Source organism: Phragmites australis, chromosome 5, assembly GCF_958298935.1.
Source record: "Phragmites australis chromosome 5, lpPhrAust1.1, whole genome shotgun sequence".
NCBI lineage: Eukaryota > Viridiplantae > Streptophyta > Magnoliopsida > Poales > Poaceae > Phragmites > Phragmites australis.
In genome coordinates this window covers 40,868,420-40,893,182 of record NC_084925.1, presented here as the reverse complement: position 1 = coordinate 40,893,182, position 24,763 = coordinate 40,868,420, and the positions used below count along the sequence as shown (strand labels likewise).

At 45.0% G+C, this 24,763-nt stretch overlaps 2 protein-coding genes and 1 pseudogene across 2 annotated transcripts; 2 read left to right on the top strand and 1 right to left on the bottom strand.

Annotated features, from left to right (window-relative positions):
- The first annotated feature begins 14,450 nt into the window (after window positions 1-14,450).
- LOC133917689 (DNA-directed RNA polymerases IV and V subunit 4-like) lies at window positions 14,451-17,432 on the top strand. Its single transcript, XM_062361561.1, has 8 exons — window positions 14,451-14,535; window positions 15,261-15,359; window positions 15,528-15,632; window positions 16,690-16,801; window positions 16,895-16,972; window positions 17,085-17,118; window positions 17,210-17,278; window positions 17,358-17,432. The coding sequence occupies exons 1-8, from the start codon at window positions 14,451-14,453 to the stop codon at window positions 17,430-17,432; spliced, it is 657 nt and encodes a 218-aa protein (XP_062217545.1).
- Window positions 17,433-18,679: 1,247 nt separating this feature from the next.
- On the top strand, window positions 18,680-22,319 carry LOC133918064 (protein PECTIC ARABINOGALACTAN SYNTHESIS-RELATED-like; annotated as a pseudogene).
- A 656-nt stretch (window positions 22,320-22,975) lies between these two features.
- On the bottom strand, window positions 22,976-24,390 carry LOC133917688 (probable glycosyltransferase 7). The gene has a single exon (XM_062361560.1). It carries the CDS (start codon window positions 24,284-24,286, stop codon window positions 23,006-23,008), a length of 1,281 nt encoding a protein of 426 aa, XP_062217544.1. The 5' UTR covers window positions 24,287-24,390; the 3' UTR covers window positions 22,976-23,005.
- Window positions 24,391-24,763: the final 373 nt, after the last annotated feature.

Here is a 24,763-nt window from a genome sequence, read left to right as displayed (position 1 = left end):
GAGGCACCATCTTGCGACCTTGGCCCTCGTCGGCAGCAGCGGATTGAGCGGACAGGGTCATAAGGAGGGCACAGCGCGAAGATTCGCTGGTAGGGGAGCATACCCGTCAACATTGGACAGAGATGTGCCCTCTTCTGCACAGATGGAGATGTGCCCCGGGAGACGCCCTTGCCACAGAGCTGCAGTGGGGGACATTGCGGCGGAGATCGAGAGGGCGGTAGGAGCACATGGCGGCCAGCCGCCACGGATCGGCTTGAGCGTCATGACAGAAGAGTGTGAAAAAAGGCGGAGACAGAGAGACAAACACACATAGGACTAGAGGAGAATATAAGGTCGAGGTATTCGTGGATGGCATTTCGGGTTTGCTCGTGGACACCCGCGGGTGAAGATACAGACCCGTGCCTGACCTGTTCTCTCGCGGGTACCCGACCCGCTATACCCGTAGGCGAAAAAGCATGTATATACCCGTGCCTATCGGGCGTGGTACCCGCGAGCAGGATTGTCATCCTTATAGTTGTCTCATCTTGAGCATATGTGCACTCCCTTAAATAAAAAAATACACACCCTGAAACAACTTATTTGAATATGTTGCTATATGCAGGGTGAAGTAGTATGCCCACGTTATTCTTGTTCTAGCTTTTCCCCTAATTGCACCTCCGGTCGCCCCCGCTACATTAGGATCACGCCCAATAGGTCGTTGACCATGCAGCCTTTCATGGACGTGAACACTGACGCTGCCAGGAGGATAAGAAGGATGGCGGCACGTATCAGCATCTGCACGGTGGTTAATGCAAGACTTGTAAGTGGGACGAAGGACCAAGAAGTGGTGTGGTTTGGTGTGGGAGAGCGAGGGGTTGGGGATTGGGGAAGGGGTATATGGCACAATGTCAGGACAACGGTAGGTGAGAATGGCATGTCGGGTTAGTGTAACGTTGTGGCTCGTGACATTGGCCATTGGTTGGTCTCGATCAGCATCAAATCCTGATCGCACGAAACCCTAGCTACATGGCACTATCATGCTCCTCGTCCTTCTTTATCATATTGCTAAAACCATAATTTTGTTATTGCAATTATTTCTTTTATTTAATTATTATTTCTTTTATTTTCAGTCAATATGATTATTTTTCCCTATTACGACACAGTTGAGGATATTTTGCAGGTGGAACATGTTGCAGATTTGGTGTAGACATTCACACTTCCATGTATGATACATAATTTAAACTAGGGTCACTCTAGGAAAAAGACATTGTGGACTTCTTTTAGTGACATTGGAGAAATATTCGTACCGGACATCAACTATATATCAAGCTGTGTGTTAATTCATCAGGCTGGTTTAGCATCTCCACCGACAGATGGCAGGTGTCACGGTACGGGGAGTAGATGGCACCAGTAATGACAACGGCACAGGGGTCGAGCCATCACCTTTGCCGTCTGCCTCTATTTCCCGCAAACACGTGGTGTCACTTGAGTCACTGATAGTGGACTAAGATGATAAATCTGTTGTCACTCGTCTCGTAAGAGTGACAAATTATTAAATATCTCCACAAAATACCATTGTTTCTGGTTGGAGTGCATTGTCAAAAGGATTGTTGCTTGTAAGGGTTTGGGGTCCCTAGAAACCCTTTGGTAATTAAGAATTAGGAGCTTTGATAAAAGACTTAGTGTTTTCCTCTTAATTGGTTTGAAGGAAGCGAAGTAGTTGGCAATGGAGCAGTGGGTTAGATTATGCTCAATCGTTTTTCTTCGGGGACGAAAATCCCGTCATAAAGAAATTTTCGTTCCCTTCAGCGCTCTAACGGTTTCCCTTCATGGTTTTCTGTCACGAAAGGATTTCCAAAGTCATTCCCTCCAGGACAGGATTTTCTCTCATTTCCCTTCGCGATTCCCTTCGAAGGGAAGCTGTTGGAGATGAGAGAAAATAAAAGGAATAAGAACGGAGAAGAGAATCGAGAAAGGAACGAAATGAAGAGAATATATTTAGAGATGGTCTTCCTCTGGAGCTTCCTCGAGTTCTTGCCTTCGGCACCTTCCTCATCCTGGGGCTCATCAAAGGTGACATGCTAATCTTACTCCCTCGTCTCATTTTAATTTGCTGATGAGATGAATTGATGCAATCGGTTTGATCTGGTAGTATCATGGCAGGGCCATGTGTGCAAGGCTCCATGCTTTAAGCGGCGGCTTGAATGATTTGCTTTGCAACAGGAAAAGTCAGTTGATGAACTGGTGGTCACCGCGCTTTTAATAACTGTGTCGTTATAATGGCTAATTCTGCATATTTTCCAACTTGAAAAATCCATGGCCAAATTTGCTAAGAATTGGCACATGTTGGAGGCCAATCTAACAATATACTCTCTCCGTTTAAAAATAGTAGATGTATTTCTTTTAAAAGTCAAATTTTATATACTTCGAGTAATATTTAATCAAATTATAATAATATCTAGTGTATAAAAATTATACAACTATATTCATAATTTAAAATGATTTCACACTATATAGTTTTTTAACTATAAATGATATATTTTATGAAAAAACCTTAGTCAAAATATAATTTTAAAGATCAAACTAAAAGAAATACGTATTTCTGAACAGATGATGGAGTAATTTTTTTTCTTTTCTGTAGAAGAATTTATCGACTTCCTCAAACTTAGCCCTTAGTTCGGTATCTTGGTTGTTGCGCGGATTCAATTATTTACTGCATCATGAAACACACACAAGTAGCTACAGAAAACTGAATAAATGCAATTCTGCAGATGAATAACGGAACTGTCGGAGTATTGAATAAGGGTGCATCGTGACTAGCGAGCCCTACAAGGGATATAGCGATTGGCGGGGATATTTTTTTAACCCTGGCCATCGCGCGACCAGCCTTTGGCTCGCACGACCAGCCTCTTTGTGGTATAAATATGATCTCACAACTAGTCCTGGTTGGTTGCGCGATGCCTATACCTAATATGTCTAATCGTATTTATTGATATCTACTTAAGTGTTTTTCTTTTCGAAGTACCTCCTCCAGCGAACAAAGTCGTGGCCGACGCAGATAGGCAATCCCTCGTCACATAGCATTAATTGCTACGGAGTAGGGTGTTGCGGACCAACTTGCGCCACGCGATGGATGAGACAAGATCTGCAGAATGACGAATGATTTTGCAGGTAGAGTCGCGGAGCGCAGGGACGGGACGGCTTGGCAGACAAACTTGCGGCGCACTGCGATGGGACAGGCCGGGCAATCGGGAGAGGTAGGTGCGATGGCATTCCACGTATGGGACAGGCATGCAGAGCTCTTAGAGTAAGTTAGGTTCAACCGATTCTCTATAATGATGATCCAAGAGTAGAATATCTAGCAAGGTATGAGTCTGCTAAACGGAGCCCACTTGTAAGTTCTCTTTATTTCTAGTATATAAAGAGAGAAGACCCGGTTTGTAAAGGGACAGAGAAGTAGGAGTCGAGAAAAACTCATATGTAACTAGTTCATAAACACTAATAATAAAATACATATGATATATGATTGTTATCCTTCGGGAGGCCTAAACCTGGATAACCCCTGTGATCTTGAGTTCATCACAAGCACACGTACACCACAAATATTGTTCATACGCCCACGGATTGGTACACTCTGGAATCATTATCAGGAACTAACCCTCGACAGATAGCGCGCCAGGTAGGGGGCATGTTTCTGCGTTTTAGTAAATGTTGGAGATTAGATTGGGCTACCTATAGCCGGATCCACGACAACCGTTGAGTCCCGTTCTGAGGACCTCGGTTACCGCAAGGTGTTCGTCATGGGGTACGATCCAAATGAGCCCAGTGTGCTCCAGGTATGTGACATTGAAACAGAGTACGAAGGATCCGGGGCTCAACGGGGAGTTTGTATGACAATTCATGTAACGAGAGCAGTGAAGGCTCTCGTGTTCTGAGTGATGGAGATGATCCTTAGGCCATGCACCCATAGGGAAACTAGACCGGCGTTGAACACGAGGACTCTATGTCACAGCCCCAACCACCACAACGTCACCCGGAGGAGCTACAACAGAGGACACGGTCTTTGGCAGCGACGTCACCAAGGCTGTCACGCTGCTTGAATGCCGGGGGCTCCCCCCCTCGCTATATTTTGCCAATTCGTGCTCGGCAGCTCGACTATGAGGCTATGGCGTTTGCATGGAATCTGCAGACCGTGCGAATGCTTCTTAGCCACCCACCGGTAGTAATATCGGAGAGTTCACCAGTAGTGCCATGGTTGCGTGACCTCGCCCTCGTGGTTGATACCACTCGATGCCAAACTATGGTAGCAAACACAACGTCTGTCGCCAGGACTGGTGATGGTCACGATCGCCAAGAATCGCGGCAAACCCTACGGTAGGAAAAATCTCTTCTTCCCTTAGTAATGGGGAACGCTCAAAGACCCCCACCGCATGGGCACAGCATACCCTCGAACCTACGTGACTCTCTGCTTCAACGCAACCTCCGCGGTGTGATCCAGAGCCAGGTGGCCACCCGAGAGTAAGAGGATCATGCCCAGTAAGAGCAGGAAAAGGGCAAGTAGCCCTACCACTCGCCTCCCCCACGCAAGGAGGCATCAGATTCATCCATCCCATCCCTAGGACCGCGTGACCATCGTCTCTCTCCCTGAGCACATGCTGTCGCCCATCAGTGGGTGACTCCCTGTTACGGAACGAGGTGTAACGCCCTATCAGCCCGGCTGCGAGAGGTGCGCTGGCCGGACAAGTTTCGACCTATCCTAGCCGAAAAGTATGATGGCTCGACCAACCTCGAGAAGTTTCTGCAGATCTACACCACTATGGTAGAGGATGTGGGAGGCCATAGGAAAGTCATGGCCAACTACTTTCCAACCGTCTAGACCGGTTCAGCCCGGTCTTGGCTTATAAACCTCCCCCGCGAGTTGGTTCGCTCATGGGAGGATCTGTGTGACTAGTTTGTCGCCAATTTCTACGGGACCTATGCCCGACCTAGGATCGAGGATGACATGTAACAAGTTAGGCAACGACAAGGTGAGTCATTGCGAGACTTCATCAGGCACTGCCCCGAGTGCCGAAACACCATTCCAAGGATCACAGGTGAATCCGTGGTGACAACATTCAAGAGGGGGGTCAGAGACTAAAAGATGGTTGAGAAGCTGGCCACCAAGGAAATCTGAAGTACTACCAAGCTCTCACGCTTGCATATAAGTGCGCACAGGCTATCGAGGCTCGAGAGCGTCAGATTGATGCCAGGTCGCAGTCAACCTCAGAACAGCCCGCCTCCTCCAAAGGGGTCAACCGGAAGGAGAAAAAGAAGAAGAAATGTAAGGAGAGACCGTCTGGCGTCATGGTGGTCAAGTGGACTGGCCAACCGTGCCTGCGCTTCGAGAAGAGGGAGGGGAAGAAGGGTTGTGGCTACTGCCTAATCCACCACATATATGCCCATGACCTGACAGAGTGTAAGATCACGCGGAGCATCATCGACAAGGAGCTTGGAGAGCGTAAATCCAGACACGATGAGGATGGAGAGGATGTGGTCGACCCTGACCAGTCGGTACTGGGGTACTGACAGGCCGATCACATGGTCCACCACATCTTCGGGGGCACCGTGACATATTTCTCAAATAGGGAATACAAGTCTATATTTCAGGAAGTATGGGCGACCACGCCGGGCCCAAGCCCACGTCTAAAGTGGTCGGAGGTGCATCTTACCTTCAGTATGGTCGACCACCCCACGAGTGTCAAGCGACCTGGTCGCTACTCTATTGTGGTCGAATCCACTGTTCAGAACATACAACTGGGTCGTGTGTTGATAGATGGAGGAAGCTCCATCAACTTCCTATTCGTCGATGCGTTAGATGCTCTGCAAATCCCAAGGAGCGCGTTAATACCATCTCCCCGCTTCTTTGGGATTACCCCAGGCTCTTCGGCTAAGCCATTGGGGCAGGTCGAGCTGCCTGTCACTTTCGACTTGCCAAGTAACTTCATAACCGAACATGTCTTGTTTGATGTGCCGGACTTCGAGACCGCATATAACACGATTCCGAGGCGACCAACGATGGCCCATTTCATGGCCGTTGCCCACTACGTGTATCAAGAGATCATGATCCTTATTCAGACCAGGGCCATCACCATCTTTTGCAGCACAAAGATAGCCCTACACGGCGACAAGAGGAGCCTCGACATGGTCGAGCTAACTCCCGAATCACAATCAGAGAATGCTACACCTAGTGGCCACCCAGTGAAAGTTGACATCACCGCCAACCAGGACGAGCGACTCGACCAACTTGTTGACTCGACCATTGGCATCAATCTTCTAAGCTTCTTAGATGCTTGTTCGGGGTACCACCAGATTAGCGTGTATAGGGAAGATAAGAAGAATACTGCTTTTTTGACACCCTTCAGGGTCTTTTGTTATATAAAAATATCTTTTGGTTTAAAAAGCGTCGGTGCCACTTACCAACATTATATTCAGCTCATTCTTCGACCACAACTCGGTAGAGACGTCGAGGTGTATATTGATGATGTGGTCGTAAAGAGTAGAACCAAGGACCACATGGTCGCGGACCTCCAGAAAATGTTCAACAATTGTTAGAAGTAGCACATGAAGATGAACCCCTGAGAAGTGCCTGTTTATAGTCCCATCAGGGAAGTTGCTCGGGTTCCTCGTTTCCAATCGAGGAATAGAGGCAAACCCTGATAAGATCAGAGCCATCGACTATATGAAATCTCTAATCGGACTAAAAGATGTCCAAAAACTAACAGGATGGGTGGCAACTTTGAGCAGGTTCATCTCAAGGCTAAAGAGAAGGAGTTGTCACTCTTCAAGCTCTTGAAGAAGAGCGACCACTTCCGATGAACCCCAGAAGCGGAAACGGTCCTCTAAAATCTAAAAATGTATCTCTCCTCCCCTCCTATACTGACTGCACCTCGCCTAGACGAGAAGTTCTTGCTCTATGTTGCAGCTACCCTACAGGTCATGAGCAAAGTAGCTTTCTTGGGTTAGGTCAGCCCAATTTATAGACTCTAGCAAATCGAGTGCGGATCTCATATAGTCAAAATAAGGTATTGCTCGTCTAGCGAGAAGGTTTTCAGTGACCAGTATATTACATCAGTGAGGTCCTACACGACGCAAAGGCTCGTTACCTACAGGCTCAAAAGCTACTATACGTCATTCTGATAGCCTCTCGTAAGCTCAGACACTACTTCCAGACTCACAAAATCAAGGTAATCTCCTCGCTCCTGATTAAAGAAATTCTTCATAATAGGGATGTAGCACGAAGAACAACAAAGTGGGCAGTAGAGTTCAGGGAGTTCGATATCTAGTTCGTCCCCCGAACGGCTATCAAATCCAATGTGCTTGTTGATTTTGTGGCCGAGTGATTGTTCTTTGAGCCCAAGCAGGTACACAGAGGCAGATGAGTATTGGACCATGCATTTTGATAGATCGTTCACGCTGAAGTGAGTAGGGGTGGGGTGGTCCTGACCTCACCAACCAGTGATCTCCTGAGGTACATACTTTAATTATATTTTTCAGCCACTAACATGCAATCCTAATTTCACATTATTTTTGTTTGTCAATTGTTTTGCTGTGGCCTTGGCATGCCTTGTAATGTCAATTGTAATATCTGCACTAATTCTGGGCTTATGCCCATGCATCTTATTTGGACATACTACTACATTATTAGGTACAGTGTCCATATTCTACAATTCCATTCTTAACAACTTCATTTAATTACTAACCAAAGTACTCACAGTTTGCGTCTTCTTATTCACGAAGGCATAACTAAGAAGGTGGGATCTGTAGTAAAGCTTCTGCTCCTTATTGATATCACTGAGATGTTGATCCTATATTCCTATGATTGATACTTGGCATCCGTCTTTGCTGGATTAGTTTATGGCTATCTAGCACAAATAATGGCCACGTTTGGTGCAGTTGGAGAGCACAAAGAAAAGCCATTTGTTCATTATTTTTTGGTAAATTTTTCTTCTGATGATAAAAGGTTAATTTTTTGTTTGGTTTATCACTTATTTTAGATATTTGTTACTATCCCGAGCTGCAGCCTGCAGGATGGAACACTATCACTGGAAGCTGTATAGTAGTCAGCTATGTAAAGGACTTGCTTTTCCACCGTATTTTCCATATGTAAATGCCACTCTTCTTTTGAAGAACAATGATAGATAAAACGAGACATATATCTTCCTTTAGATGTTGTCCATTAGAGTTTTTACCGCTTCTCCTTTCAACTTTGCCAGAGCCACCTACGATAGTCACCAGTTATATTTTGGCAGATGCATGGTAACTTTTCTTCTGAAAGTGTACAACAACAGTATGCTTGATATGCCAACTATGTGTGTCTTCCTGAATATCTATCTAATTTTCTATTAGCGTCGTGCCCTCCTTAGAGATATTGTTTGGGGTTTCTTCTCCATATTTTCGGGTGGCGGCTGACTTGGTCTGGCTTTAGTCTATTTTGCTGTGTTATTGACCATATTTGACCTAGTTTAGCTAGGTAGCTGGTGAGGTGATGCAGAGGTTTGGGTCTAGTTTAGTTAGGTAGTCCGTTCGATGTGTTTGTAGTTTTGTGCTCAATTTTTTATTAATTAAGGTAGTTGTGTGCATCTTAGTTATACAGAAACTATGAGAGAATTCTTATATGGTTGTAATTTTTTATGTAATGGTGAGAGTCAATAAAGCTTTTGTTATCGAAAAAAATGTAGAAATTATGCATGGCTTAGGAAATTGTTTCTCGAACCCAATGTATTCCAGTTCAACTCAATGAGAAAGCATGCAAGGTCCTCGTGTCGCCACTCAAGGATGATTTTGACTACCGCTTCCCCACCCCCTCTGGCTCGCTTGGCGTGGCTGTCTCCGCCATCGCCGGCCGACAGTGGCTCCAAGGGCGGCCGTCATGGTTCCCCTCCTTCCTCTTTCCCTATTTCAGGTGCTGGCGGCCAACACAACGCCCTCCTCCGCGCATTGTGGGTAGCATGGCTGTTTTTCCTCGCCCGAGCCTGGCACCGGTGGCCTTTGGATCCGCGTTGCTGGCTTGGATCCGGGTCTTGTCATGGCGTGGACGGTGGTTCGAGGCTGGTGGCGGCCGGATCTACATGTCCGGCCAGCTCTTCTACGTGATCCCGCACATGACAGTTTGGATCCACGTGATCCCACGTGCCACCCTCCTTCCTGCTCCTCCTAACAGTGTTGCTCCACACCCACCGCGCTGCCACCCACCACCGGGCCTGCACGGTGTGCGTGCGCTCGGTGTGCAGCGCCCCATTCCCCGTTGCTCCATGCCTTCACGCTCACCAACCTCTGTAGGTGATGGTGTTGGCCGATGCGTGTGCAGCGATGCCTGGTAGATAGCATTGATTGCTCTCTTGCCATTGCCTTCGGGCTCTAGTTCTTCTGCTCTCTTCGGGGTGGCAACTCATGAGGAGCGTGATGGTGTGGCGAGTGGCGTCTGTGGTCGGGGCAGGGAGGATGTTGTTCGCCACCACACATCAAGATCTGGCAAACCAGCGTGTTATTTTTACTCTCGAATTGGAGAAGAAAGAGGAAGAAAACGATAGGAAAGAAAGAAAGAAAGAAAGAAAGAAAAGGAAGATGAAGAAGGAAGAGGGAGAAGATAGGAGAAGGAAGGAGGAGGGAGAAGAAGGGGAAAGGGAGGAGGATTTTTGGGAGTTCTATTGAATCTGTCGTCAATTCAAGTTCTTCTTTGTGAAGGTGTTGCCGTTTCGGGATACATCTAGTTCCCATTTTCATCGTCAGTGAATATAGAGAATGACTACACTTTAACTTGTTATTTAGTTACCTTTATCTTTTAATTGTCGCACTCAATAATAACTTATCAAATGAAAAATGAGCACGTTGCTTGCTTTCCGCCTTCTGAAGGTTTGATGTTTCACTGGATTATGAGGTAAAGGAAGTGAGATATGTCTTCTTTCTTGTAGTTGTTCATATTCCTCGTATGCGTAGCATGCATATATACTTATGTTGAAAGTTATGTCTTTCGATTATGCATGAGTTTGTTGCTTTAATATTTACCTTTTCGAAGTTTACTTGAATCTTGAATTAAAAAGTGAAGAAAGCGAGAAACGTCGCTTTGCAGTTGTTCTTTATTATATTATGAAATTCTTGAAGTATTATACATATCTTGAGAAGTTTTGTTATTGAATGTATAAAATATGTCATGCATATGCATCTTATGCATTGGAAGTTTAGTCATCGTCTTATGTCCGCGATCGTACCGGTACAATGTAATACGTTGCCCGTGGAGGGGCATGACGCACACCCTTATGTTGCCTGTGGAGGAGCAAGCTGAGGAAAAGTATGACATATGCATCCATTTGTATTTACGTGGACGTCTTTACTTTAATTGCATCGATGTCGTTCTTATATTATGAGGAGGTATGTAGTACCATTTTGGATGGTACAACTATGGTGAATCATAGCTAATGGATGATAGCATGTGGTTGTTGCGGTATTATCAGACTTAGTTATGTTTTTTTTCCATATATTGTTAACATGTGCAGCTTATTATCTTTGTTAAGATGAATGTTTAATAAAATGTTGCTAAATAGCTTGTTAAAGTAATTCGCTTGTTGAGATTTTTAAATCTCACCCTTGGTATCTTTTCAGGTGTACCTTAAGGTGATGGCGAGCTTACGAGATAGGCAGCTATATGTCATTTGCACTTTCATATTTATCTTTTGATTAAACTTGTTATGTTGTTAGTTGACGACTCGTAGCCTTGTTATGAATGTTTTGGCCCGTGGTGGCTTGGATATGATCGAGACATGTTTTTTCGTTTGCTATGTTGCTTATACTGTTAGTGTGACATATTTTTATCTCTCATCCTATGGTATGTGGTTAGTTATACCTCTAGTTACAGGAGAGGTGCTATCGAAATTTTCGTGTTTGGTAGGGCCGTAGGTTAGTTTGGTAGCACTCCAGACTTATGGTGGTCCCCGGAGTGTTATATGTAGCTCGTTGGAGCCTTCTCCTTGAGGCCCATCCCCACACTTTTCGTTGTCACCGAAGATGTGCTTGATGTGCAGCGTGAGGTCGTGGGTGCGACGTCTAGATGTTGTGACGACGTCTCGTGGGCATTCTCCTTCGTCGTCACGCATCCTGCTTGGGATGAATTGTGGGTTGGGTAGTCAAGCCCCTGTGAGGTGGCGATCGATTCTTCTTGACACCATCGGGTTTCGCATGATGGCGCGTGTGAGCATCCATCTTGTTCTTTGGAGTGGCCATACGTTTTGCGGCCCACTACTAGGACCTACACGACGACATCTTATGAGATCTTCGAGTTGGTTTGGTTGGTTACATCCGTGGTGATGCTTGTGGTTGGTTGGTTCCATTCGGTCCCTCTCAGTGGTTGGTCGATTTTGCTTGTCCTTTGTCGTTGCCAAACTGAGGGGCTGCCTCTCACCTTGCTATTCTGAAATTGATTGTCTGAGGCCCTAGTAGTGTGTGCTTGTCATGGTTTCTTCCGACCATGGCATAGCTTACAGTTCATTGGGTCGTTGCTTCCATTCTTCTCTCTCAAGCTTCATGCAGTGGTGATCCTCCATAGTGTGTAGCCCATTTTCGTGCTTGAAGCATCATTATGTCAAATGGATCAGGGCTGGCGTTCATCTACTTGGCGGTAATGACGCACTGCTCCTTCCAAGTGGTGTTGTTGATTAGGCTTACGCAGTGCTCATCACCCTTCCAGTTTCTTTGGGCCACTTCAGCTCCCCCTTGCGAGTTCAATCTCTGCCCCCCTCTGATCTACCCCACGAGGAGCTTGACGGCTAGTTGATGGCTCTGAGGGCGACGTGGTCTATCGTTTGGTCATATTGGCAGCACTGTCTCTCCAATCCTCTTCTCGCAACGCTTGCCCACGTCTAGGATTCTCCAACGTTTTACGGGCTCCTCCTCTTACCAAATATGTCTTTTCCCCCGTATCTGACCCACAAGAAGCTTTACGGCTTGGCGATGAATCCTTAGACTGAGGTTGTTCAAGGGGCTAACAGTTGTGTGGTTGGCGGCACATCAACGGAGGTTGTGATGAGCTAGTGGCACGGCCACGTTTTGGCTCTTTCAACCTGGGTAGGTGCGGGAGCATCGGACGAAAGCCGTGTTCGGCTTTCTGTCGACGCCTCCACCAACGACACTCTCGGGCATCGTTCCCTCCTTGAGGCGGTGTTGAGGTATTCGCTGTCTACTTCCGGAGGTTCTCCGGGTAAAAACCAATTCTATCTTTCGGAATAGGTAACGGCGCCGCCTTTGGTGTCGTCCCCTTCTTAGAGGCATCGCCTGGGAGTTACCTTCACCATGTCTTAGGGTGGTTGCCGGATTCGGTCCAGCTTTCTTATGCACTGCGGCATTGTGGACCTTCGTTGACCTAGTTTAGCTAGGTAGTTGATCAGGTGTTATGGCCATTCCTTTGGTGATATAGGTCTAGTTTAGATAAGTAGTTTACCTGTTATATTCATAATTTTTACTCAATTTTCTCTTAACAAACCAAGGAAACTAACATATGAAGCTTAATATCCTTATTAATATAGTAGGCATCTCTCCTCTTAAAAAAAGGCCTAGTGGCAACACCACCCTACCGGATGTTCTCCGCCATTTACCACCCGGGAACACGCGAATACACCGTTAACGGTATGAACAGTACCCAAGAGCTAAAAAAATATACCAAAAAATGTGTAGATTTTTGTATATGCTCTATAATTCATAAACAACCCATTTTAACTAGATTCACCTAAAAATATTGTGTAGAATTCAAACTAAAATTCCCTAAAAGGTGCTACTTTTGCAACTTCTAGCAATTTTTAGGCCTCACAAAAATTTCCAAAAAATCTGAAAAAATCACTAATAATTCTATAATATGATGTACTAATTTATAAAATTATTTCTCACCCTAGGTTATAAGTGAAAAAAATAAGTTCCTTTGTAATACCTATTTATCAGTAACCTAGGGTGGGAAGTCACTTTTTCACTTATAACCTAGGGTGAGAAATAATTTTATAAATTATTACATCATATTAGAGGAATATTAGTGATTTTTTTAGATTTTTGGAAATTTTTGTGAGGCCTACAAATTTCTAGAAGTTGCAAAAGTAGCTCTTTTTAGGAAATTTTAGTTTAAATTCTACATAAGATTTTTAGTGAATCCAGTTAAAATAGGTTTATTATGAATTATAGAACATATAAAAAATTGATATATTTTTTGGTATATTTTTTAGCTCTCAGATACTGTTGATAATGTTAACAGTGTATTTGTGTGGGCTCAGATGGTAAATAGGACAGAATATCTGGTAGAGTGGTGTTTCAGAGTGTGCCATCTGGGAGGGTGGTAAAAATTTTTTGCTCCCCCTTCAGAAGTTCAGGTTCAACCAGCCGGCCGAGTCCATTCACCACATGCCACAGTTTCTTCCCCATACGCTGTCTTCGCTCCTCAGTCTCCACCTCCGGAGTCAGACACGCCTCGATCCATAGCCCGGCATCCACCCACCCACCGCACCTGCACCTCCCTTCATTCTCCACAGGCTTCCTCGTCGTCCCCACCGACCTGCACTGGCGTGGTGTAGAGGTCCATCCGGGCTTGGGTTTGTCTCTCCTCGTTCCTGGGTAAGAAAGCCCTACCTTTGGTTGGGCGGATCGCTTCGATTTGTTCCGCGGAGTCTTTTCATTTGCGGATTCATTTTCCGCATGGTGGAGTACTGGCATCGCTGTACGAGTAAATTTTCCATTTTTGGGGGGGGGGGGAGTTAAATACCCTCGTTCCCCAAATCCCCGCATTAGGTCCGCCCCTCACCGTGGGTTAGGGTTTACCTGACGGGAAGGGGGGTTTTGTGCTTCTGTAGTCGTGGTGCCCTGGCCGGTGGCGAACAAAGGGTGGCACTGTTCGGAGTAATGGATGGATTGTGATTATGTGAGCGCTTATGATTCGGTTACTTCGTTTACTCTATTTTTGGTCAGATTCGGGGGTACTCGGTGACATCGTGGCACACATTCTATATGGGTACCCCGTGCTGTTGGAAAAGTTGTGTTCTTTTTCCCCTGGAGCCGAGGAAAGAAATGTTTTGATCAAACATTGTTAGAAAATCGGGGGTTATAGTTTCCAGAGGAATTCAGTTGAAGAGAACTATACGGGTGCTCTGTTAATATGGGTACTATGACCGTCATTCGTTGTGTGAAGACTTTGATCCAACCTGAAAAGTAAATTACAAAGCGCTATATATGCCTACTTTGTAGTGTCAGATGTGTCATGTGTAAATGCCCATGGTGAAGGAGGGAAGGTGCTCGTGCTATGTCTGACAGGAAAGATTATTTCAATTAAGGCTCTTATGCTACTCTGTCTATTCTGCAATTTTGTGATCCTTTTATGTGATGAATTTAAATGAATGATGTAGGTTTGGAGAAGCAGGACTTTCTTGGGCATGTCTTTTGTGTAAGAGTCTTGACAAGCTTTCCCAATGGATCAAGTACCGAATGGAAGGCATAAGAGTTCTGTCAGTGCAAAATATGTTGTTATTGAATCATCAGATTCTGACTCTGAAGGTAATAGTGCTTTCAGTTTTCATGATACAACTTTGCCATTCTATAAACTTGTGAAACATCCCTTTCTCCCTTTAATGCATGTATTTTATGATTGAACTCTTGACATTCTGTGCTTCGCAAGTAAGACATGTTTGTTGTTCTCATGTATATTTTTTATTACATGTAATGAGCTTTATGTCTTTATGTCAGCATTCCTGCCAATTTTATTCATCATTAAAAAGACTTCACGTTGCACCTAAGGAGTATTCGAGGACATTCAGAGGAGGAAAGAATACATTGCATGGTTGAAATGATCGTTTGTGATTGGTTTGAGTCATTTGATTCCATAAGCCTCTAGTATTGGCCATCTGCTTTTCTTGTAGGCTTCATAAGATTGATATATTACTGAGAAGAATGTCGGCGGAGGAACAAATACCATGTTTTAGTTGTCATTTGGTTTTTATTTGCATAGTTTTAATCCACTACCTATTCATTGACACCAGTTAAGTGTGAAACGCTCACATGTGTAAGACAAATTGCTCTTGGATCATGATTCATGGGTGCGCATAACGGGTGTCAGGTGGTAATTATTGAGATCTTCAGTATATTGATAAGAGCAAAATATGGGGGCCATTACATCAAGAAAACTCTGAAATTTACAGTATAGCTGGGGAATTACTGCACATGAATAATATGATGCATGGCTGAAACTTGCAGCACTCTCATATAGCACTGCCTGTTTGTAGGTTTTGTGGAAGAGCTGACTCCTGTTCACTCCAAGTCGAATGGGAAGGCTTCATCAGAGAACCTAAAAACTGGTGGAAAGGCCTCACCCTTTTCTAAAGGTATGCACTGCACAATTTTACTACACATCATTCCCTTGAAAAGTTACTTAAAATATTGGGCATATAGATGAGGATCTTTACCTTTATACTCTTGGTCCATTTCTTTCTTTCATGTGCTATATTCTCAGTGTTAAGCTCTAATAATCCCCCCCCCCCCCCACTTTTAAGGAGAAGCTAGCAAAGGAAAGGCATACAGTGCTGGCAAAGGTGGAAAGGGCTCTGCATCAAATGCAGTGCCTCCTAAGTCTGATGCAGAACTAAAGCTTGAACTTGGTCAGTTCCCCTTCAGTGAAATTCTCAAAATGTTGCTTATTTTTATGCCAATCACTCGAGCTTCTAATGTTAAAATTGACTATTATTGATGGGGGGCTTAGACTTTCGTCCTCATGTGGAGACCAGTATAGATTTAGTTGTGCCCATGTTTTGACCCACTTGCGTGGTAAATCCCCAGGGGCATTTTGGTACCTTCAACATATTCAGTGAGAGTTTGAGACCTCAAAACAGCACCCATGCTGCTGCTGCTCCACTTTGGGAGTTCTTCTCCACTCTGTTCTCTTTGTTCTTCACCTTGAGAGCTAGGATCTGGGAGTGTTTGTGTGAGGATAAGGCGAGTGTTTTTCCCTCACCATATCTACACAATCAAGTGATTTGAAGTGTGGGTTGTGAGAAATTTGGAGCCCATCCTCTATTTGTTGTCGCCCACTTTGTGTCTTATTATCTACAATGGACTTATTGCTCTTACTGCCTCTCGTGGTTTTTCCTGCAAAGTTTTCCACTTAAATCATTGCCCATACCTCTCACCGGTATATCTTGCAGTTCTTGCTCTTAAGTTGACCACCTTGCTTGCCACCTGTGCCATGTTGAGATGGGGCACTGTGTATGTTGATATCTTAATGGGTATGCTTAGAGTTCTTCGATATGTTGGCATTCTTGGGATGATGTTGTTGCGGTCAGCTGGTTCTTGCTAGTACGTTGTTAGTAGAAGCATGAGCTAGTGAATGTGTGTAGTTCTTAAACAATTTATGAGCTCGTTGATCTATGCACATGAGGTGTTCATGAAAACGCATTTGAGAATTTGGCCTATCTGTTTGTGTTTTTCCGCCACCTCTTTTGAGCGATGACATCTTAAGTGGTATACTGGTATATGAGACAACATTGTGTGTGTGTGAAATGTTTGTGTAATGGAGTTGGTACATTTTACACCATCCTGAATGTGCACATATCTGATTCTAAGAGTCCTCTCTAAATGAACCATGTAAGCTACTCCTGCTACCTTTGCATGTAATCACAAGCGTTGAAACAATCTTATTGTTATTATAATTGGTTGCAGATATCCCGCCAAATTTGAGAATGCTAATGAATTGTGAAGCAGCTGAACTGTTGCAAGAAATTCACGAGCATATGGCTATCTTATTAGAGGATCCAAAGATCAAAATTCCTGAGTAAGAATGTTTGTTGTACTAATCATTGTTTCGTCATGTTTAAGTCTGCTAGCTGTTTTGTTTCTTGTTTACGCGTTCTTGTTGCTTCGACAGGTCATTTGACAAAGCTTTCCAATATGCAAAAGAGGGAAATCATTTCACCAATGCAAACTCTGTGAAACAAGCTGTGGAGTATCCTAAGTTTTGATTCAGACTATAGAGCTATTAGAACTTGCATGTTATTATTGAGTTTATCATTTATCAAGCAAGCGTTTTAGTTTAGTTCCTTGACTAGTTGAAGCAGTCCTCTTAAAAAATGCGGGGTTAATGATGGCGAGGTTTGTTACTTAATTTCTTCTTCCTTTTCCGACTTTTTGTTATGTCACACTACCCTTATCTCACTCTACCAATGTGGTGTGCTTGTAACAGATATGCATGATAGCAAACATTGGACCCGAGACTGTTGAAGAGGTTTATGCACTAGTGCCATCTCTCAAGGTCACCCTCTTCCACTGGTACCTCAATACTTCTGTATTTTCAACATATAACTCTTGCAAAATCTAAATTGTTTACCCAGGCCACTAGGTCACTTACCGAAGGTCCAATCACTGAGGTTCTTGCTGCTCTCGCTAACATAAAAGCAGACAAGTGAATCTCCAATGGGACTAGGCAGGTAATCCCTATGCAGATATAGGAATAACACCTATATCCTGATTGTACACACTTCTTATTCCTCTCCATTGCCTCCTGAATCTGAAACAGCTATGCTGCTGATCAAGCAATGTGGAATCTGCAACCCGATCCTTCGTTGTTTAGGATGTTCTGCATAATCAGGTTATGCTGTATATGTGAAACCGTGGCATGTGCCGCATGCACTCCTATATGATATCTAACTGCATAAGTGCAGATGTAGCTTTGAGTGGTTGAACTAGTCTACTCAGGATTGCTATGTACTGCTGCACTTGTGGCAACTAGGTTAAACAATGAAGCTTTTGACTTGTTGCTATCTCTTGGTTTCTGCCTCTCGAGCTGTTTATTTAGCCCACTGGCTTGTGCGCACACGTTCTTTTTTGTGGAGTGTGATTTATAGCTCTAGTTTTCAGTATTGCATTCTAAAAGCTGGGGTTTCCATGGCGGTAGATAGATACATTACACAACGTTTTTACTGCTACTTGACTTGCTGGATCCGAGTAGTAGCACACCTTAATGTTCTGCGTTCTGATTTATAATCAGCAGAGAAACCTAGTGTGATTACAGTATGATTGGATATACTCTCAACGCTAATAGCAAAAAAACTAAAGACACAATAGTAATTTCTACTACTTAAAAAAGCCATCTGCTTGCCCGATCCCTCTACAATTCTTTCGCTAGTTCGCCCGATTGGATGTTCATGTCCTTTGTCCGCACGCATGCGTCCTCTTGCTCTCGCATAGCATCATCGTCACTGCAATCGTGCCCTCCTGCCCTTGACCACGTGTAGCCACCCCTACACAACTGTGTCGCCATGTACCCCCCTCCTCCGCCCCCTCTCTGCTTCTGTCCCACGGTGTGCATGGGGGGCGGCAAAATCCGGCGGCCCCTGGCTCGAGGTGGCCAGATCCGTCAGCTAGATGAGTGGAGGAGGAGGAGCGACGGCTGGACGAGCTGAGGCGGAGGAGCTGCGGTTGGACGAGCGGTGCATGCACAAGGCAGACGGGCTTCTTCCTCTTCGAGCAAGCGCCTCCATCGCGTTCGCCAGAGCTCGTGCCAGCCTCCCTCCCGGGACCGGGCCACTGGAGTCCGGAGGCCTGCCCCTCCCCCCCGGTTCGATCTGTTGTTGGCGGGTGACTCCCATTTCCGCGCGCCCACCCCTCGCAGCCACCGCTGTCAGCTGTGCCCATTGCGGAGCTGTGGCACTCGATGGCGGCGCGCGCGTCCAATTCCCCTGTGAAGCTCGACTCCGACGCCTCCGCTGCGTTGTCCCCTTTCCTCGCCTCTCCCTTCACTCGCGGTAGCCGCGGCGGCTATGGCAACGACTGCAAGGACGTGCAACGCTCGTTTTGGTACTCGTGTAGTCGTGCTTGAATTAGGTGGCCTGAGGAATTCTTGCTTTGGGTGTAGACGAAGGAACCCCCTCACTATGGGAGAATTCACGTGCTGCCACTGCCTCCTGGAAGCCTTGCACAGAGCGACACAGTGATGAGCCCTCAGGCAAGTCCACCATTCACGGTGCTTGAAGACAGTAATGTACCATATATTGCATCATTTTTTCATATGGCACCCAATTAATGTCAAGTCAGTAACCTAGAATGTGCAAATTTTGACATCATGGAGTGACTTTGATGTGTGGTACGTAATTTGGTAGGCTTGCTAAAACCTGACTATCCAGTGTTTCTTGAGAACTTATCAAATTTGTTCCATGTTACATGGCAGATTTATGAGACATGTACATCTCATTATGCGTATCAAAATGTGCCTTCAAGGATTATCTACCATATGTTTTCTTTTATGACCGGGTTCTGATGACTGATGATAATATATATTTCTATGTCACGTTGATGTCCCTTCGGAGAATCAAACCTCTAGGTATATTTTTACTCATGCTGAGGGTGGACTAAACTAGCAACGCATAGCGGTATGTATGCACTTCTATTTCTCTCCTAGCTATGCGTGAGTGCTAAATATTTGCTTTGATGGTGCAATGTCTTTTGTTGTCTAAGCTCATATTTGTTGCTACCTGTCTATGTCCAAATTTGTTACTTGAGGATTCTTTTCCTATTAACAGCTTTTCTGCACAAGTGTAATTGCAATATACTTCAATATAAACTTGTAATTCCTTTTGATTGCTTGTGCTTGCCATGACCTACTAAACATTGATTGTTTTTATAAAAAAAGATTGTTGTTTAATACATATTAGGATCTTTCCTAAGAAGGTCATGTTGATTTCGTGAGTTGTGTTTATTAGCTTTCTAAGATGGCATAGGGTTTCAACTATTCCTCTCAAAAGAAAAGAAAAAAAGAAAGATGGCATAGAGTATCAACTAAGATGGCATAGAGTTTGACTATTAGCTTTCTAAGATGGCATAGAGTTCCAGTTACATCAGAGACTCATCAGTTAATTTCCCATATTTGGTGTTATGGCTTCAGCAGATATTGCTATTGCTAAGATAATGAGCGGAACACTTATTTTACCAGTTCTGAAGCAGGACCAAATATGGAAAGACCAAACGTAAGTGTTGTTTCCTGTTTTGATTTCTTCTACGTCTATTTCCTCATTGTTATTTACTGGATAGTTCTATAATATCTGACTCACTAGAACTCTAATTTTCTATAGATTTATGGTCTCTTCCTGGCTCTCCCTACATGCATAAGCCTCCCCCCCTTCTTTTTTTTGTCTTTTTGTACAATTCTTTTCTTTTTTTTTTAGCCCTTATATGCATTGTGTTTTGCTTTCTGCCATATTGCCTTCATTGCGAGAACATTTATACACTCTATAGGAAATTTGAAGATATCTTTGATGTTGATTATTTTATAAACTATTTGCAAGATGATGTTCGCATTGTGTGAGACATCCCTGGCTGGTTCACAAAGAAAGATGAGCTTTTCACCAGCATAAAGTAGGTGCTACATTTTGGCTTACTCATTGTCATAACTACCTCAAACTTTCAGAAATTGATGTTGCAATATGCAAACATTATCGATAATGAACTTTGTTTTACTAATTTACTATTAGACTATTTTCTATCACCAGGAGTACTTATTTATGATTTTGGTTATATCATCTCGATAGGCATGGGAAAAATTTAAGTCTATGTTGATGTTGTTATAGTATCATTCTCAATTTCTCTTACATTCTTAGCTGATTTATTGGAGATAAATTTATTTGATTTTAAAGATTTGAGACAGTCTTTCCTTAGATGGTAATGTATTTCTTCCTCAAAATAAAATATGTATGAAACGTTGTATGCTCACATTAATTGTTCGATTGGATGGATAGTATTTAAAATCACCATACAAACTGTGTTTTCATGTCTAACTAGATGGAGTGAATTGTACATGATCAGTTAAACGGATCTTCAAACAATGTGCTTTTACATGGCTTGACCAACATATAGATCAACACACCTATTTGTTGGTTTCCTTCTTGCGAAGTGAAAATGGAGACTCATATATTGTTGGTACTGTTTTTGTTTCTCATTAGCTGCTGTCTTGCCTTATCTTATTTCATGTCAACTATTTAAAAAAAATCCCATTGTGCATATTTACTTCTAATAGAGTAATTTGAGTGTTTGAGATCAATCAAATCTATTATAATCATCTTTTATTTAACTGGGTTTTCCACTCCATTTAAATGAATATTCATCTTTTCATAATACATACTGAATTATGTATCTATAACAGGTGTACTGTGAAGAACATCCCAAAGTATGCATCTGTCTAATTTTATATTGATAATGTACTTCCGAGGATCAGAGAGAAAAGGATAATGTCTATTAAGCCATTTATCAACAGGTTGGGGTAAGTAAAATCTTGAATGCAACTATTTTGGTAATTTTTTGTTTATTTAATTTTGTAATTCAGGATATCCTATCAGCTTCTATGATGTTGTAAATGGGGGTTGTACAATCTGTTATATCTTCCTTATAGGAATTGAACAAGCTAAACCTAATGTAAAGCTTCAATTTCATGTATAATAATGTTTCAATGGAGATTAACCGGCTCAGATGCAGAGTTAACTATCACACGCTAAAGTTCCTACCCGATATTGAAGAAATGGCTGATAAGCTTGCATCCAGGATGAGGAACCGAACTGGCAATGTAAATCCATACATGTAAACTAATCTTTTATCCGACTTAGCTAAAGTTGACACTTGACAGTCATAAGTTTATTTTATAACTATCACTTCCTTTTAAAGGGCTCTTCATTTGAGACTTGAGAAAGGAATGGTGGGCCTTTCCTTTTGTGACTTTGCTGGCACACGGGGGGAGAAGGCGATGATGGCCGCTTACAGATAGAAAGAATGGCCAATTCGCTACAAGGTCTCACCAATCTTTAAAAAATTGATGCGTTTGAGTTAAAAAAAGAAGACATAAAGCACACACATTATACCATTCTAACAAATATATTTTCTTTTGTGTTTGCAACTTCACATGCAGAATGGATCCCATCTATGACCATTGTCACTGCAGAAGAGAAAAGAAGGGTGTTGCCCTCTTGAGCCAGGTGAGATAGCTATGAGCACTGGATACATAAGTGGAACACAAATATATGTTACGTCAGGGCAAGTGTATGATGGCAAAAATCATATGGCTCCCCTCAGGAACATATTCCCCAACTTGGTAAGCACAAATCCACAGCTCAACCCTCCTCTTGTCAGTTCCTTGGCTGTAGGACAGATTCAAATGTGAATAAAAAGAAACCCTTCTTCTACATAACTTGGCAATGCATATCATTGCGAGTTTTTTTTCTTCTAGAAGACCATATCATTACGAGTTGTATATTTGTCTCGCATGATATTTTATTTGATGCTGATAGTTTCATTTTGTGTTGCAGAGGTAAAGGCAGCTTGCCCGTATGTTTCATCTGAAGAAACCTCGAAGAATCCTTGGAATGCAAGTAAGCAAGATAACTCTAGTGGTCATTCAGTTCTAAATCTCCAAGTTGGGTTGTGAATCAATAAACATATTTTTGCGAGCTGTGAAAAAAATCTCTATGCATATTATACGAGTGTGAAAATTCGAGTGACCTAAAAGACACATACATGAATTCAGTGTTGTTCTTTGTGATGAATTGTTTGCTTTTCAGTTTTTTATTGTGTCATTATTATTATTTTTTATTATTGTCAGTTCAATCCTCACATGCGAGTTCACTTTATGAAGAAATGAAAATAAAAATAGACAGAAATAATGAACATGAAAGTGTTCATAACGCATACCAAAAAATGTGTCTGTGACTGCATCGTAAACCAAGAGATTCGTAAGGATATATATAACGAAAAATCTCGTTTGAATGACATATTGTGCCCAAATGCGCGCATATTTACTGTAGCACAAATACTGTTCATGAAACCACTGTTCTGATTTACTGTATATGGGTTTTGTAGCACACTGTTGCTCTAAATCCTAACCATCCGTTACGATCCAACAGCTGCCATCTGTCTAAAGTCAGATTTACTGTTGCCCTCTGACTTTACTTCTTAAGTGGAACTCATGTCGATCAACCACGACGCTTAACTATTCACTGGCTCACTGCCTCGCGGGGTAATCGAACCGCAGCGGCTGCACGTCGTCGCCGAGCTGCCCGGAGTGCCGGAACCCGTACGTTCGGAGCACCTGGTTGTCGCCGAAGTTGAGCGCGCGGCGCATGCCCTCGTCGCAGGTACCCCCGGAGTAGTGCTCGTTCCGCTGCCCGCTGCACGGCTGGCACCCCGTGAAGTGCGTCACGAACGGCCGGCGCCACCCGTGCACCCCACTCTCCGCCAGCCCGGCCACCGCCAGCGCCGCGTCCCTCATCGCGGCGTATGCCGCGTGATCTCTCTCCGCGTGCCGCCTCCGCAGCGCGGCCGCTCCGGGCCGCCGCTCCATCGCCTCGTACCGCTCCGTGATGTTGCCGAGCCGCCCCACGATCTCCAACCAATAGCCCTGGAAGTAGTACTCGTTCTCCAGGAACACCTTCTCCCGCCACCGGCTGCCCCTCTGCAGCAGCATGTACACGAGCGCCGACTGGTCGTCGGACTCATTGAACACCTTGTCCTTGAACGTGGACTTGAGCATGGCGCCCCAGCGTCGGTAGTCCGGGGAGTCGGGCCCCATGGCAGCCCACGCGTCCATGAAGTCGAGCGACCACTGGCAGTTCCGGATGAGGAACACGCCGGCGTTGAGGCTGGTCCAGGACCTGGCCTTGAACACGAGGTGCGACCAGCCGTGGACGACGAGGTTGTGGGCGCGGTACCGGCGCAGTGGGAGGCGGAAGTCCATGTCGGTGAGAACGGCGTCGGAGTCCACCCACCACACCCACTCCACCTCCGGGTGCGCGACCATAGCCGCGCGGACCACCGGTATCTTCGCCCAGTACAGGTCCATCGAGGGCCGCAGCAGGGCCGTGTTGTACAGCAGCTGCACGCCATGGAGCCGGCAGTAGTCCACCTTATTCTTCAGCAGCCGCGTGAGAATGTGGTCTCCGCCCGGGGACCGACACGGCGTCGGCTGCGAGCCGGACACCATCAGGACGCGCTCGCCGCCGCCGGAGAGCTCCGGGTGCGCGCGCAGCCACTCTGCGCGCTTCTCGTCCCACCCTGTGATGGGCCGGTCCACGGTGTACGCCAGCGCCGGGTCATCGTAGAACGTGCGGCCGGCACGACCCACGGACGAGCCGGAGTCAGAGGACAGGGCGGCTCCGTCGTAGTAACCGGGCGTCTGGGGGAACGGGTTGGCGAGCGCGAGCAGCAGCACGGTGGCCACAACGGCGCCCGCGGTGAAGAGGAGTGCGTCGTTGAGCAGCGGCGGCTTGGCGGAGCGCGGCGGCATCGTGCGTGAGCTCCCGGGGTGCACACTGCACAGGCGTGTCACGCCACAGACTTATACTGGCGTGCTGGCTGAGGCGGGACTGCGTCGTTCCACGTTTGGCGGCGCTGCCACGTACGCCAAAGGCCCTCCCTCCCCGAGCCAGCCGTGCCGCCGTGCCGTGCGGGGGAGAGAAAGGCCAAAGGGTAGGGGAGCGGGCGGGTGGGCGGCGGCATGCGTCCAAACGGGGATTCATGCACTCGGCGCGGGGCGCACGCATGCGTTGCGCTTGCAGCCGTTTGCCGAGAGCCGAGATGAGATAGATGGGTCGTGGATGGCAGCTGGCGCGCTAGGTGAGCCCCGTGCAAGGTTTCAAAATTCGATTCAAGATCGATTACTGAGCCCCAGCAATTTCTTCGATATTCACGGTTTTTAACAGTAATTCGGTAGAAATTGGTTGAAATTCATAAAAAAATTGAAATTTTGAAATTTAAATTTAAA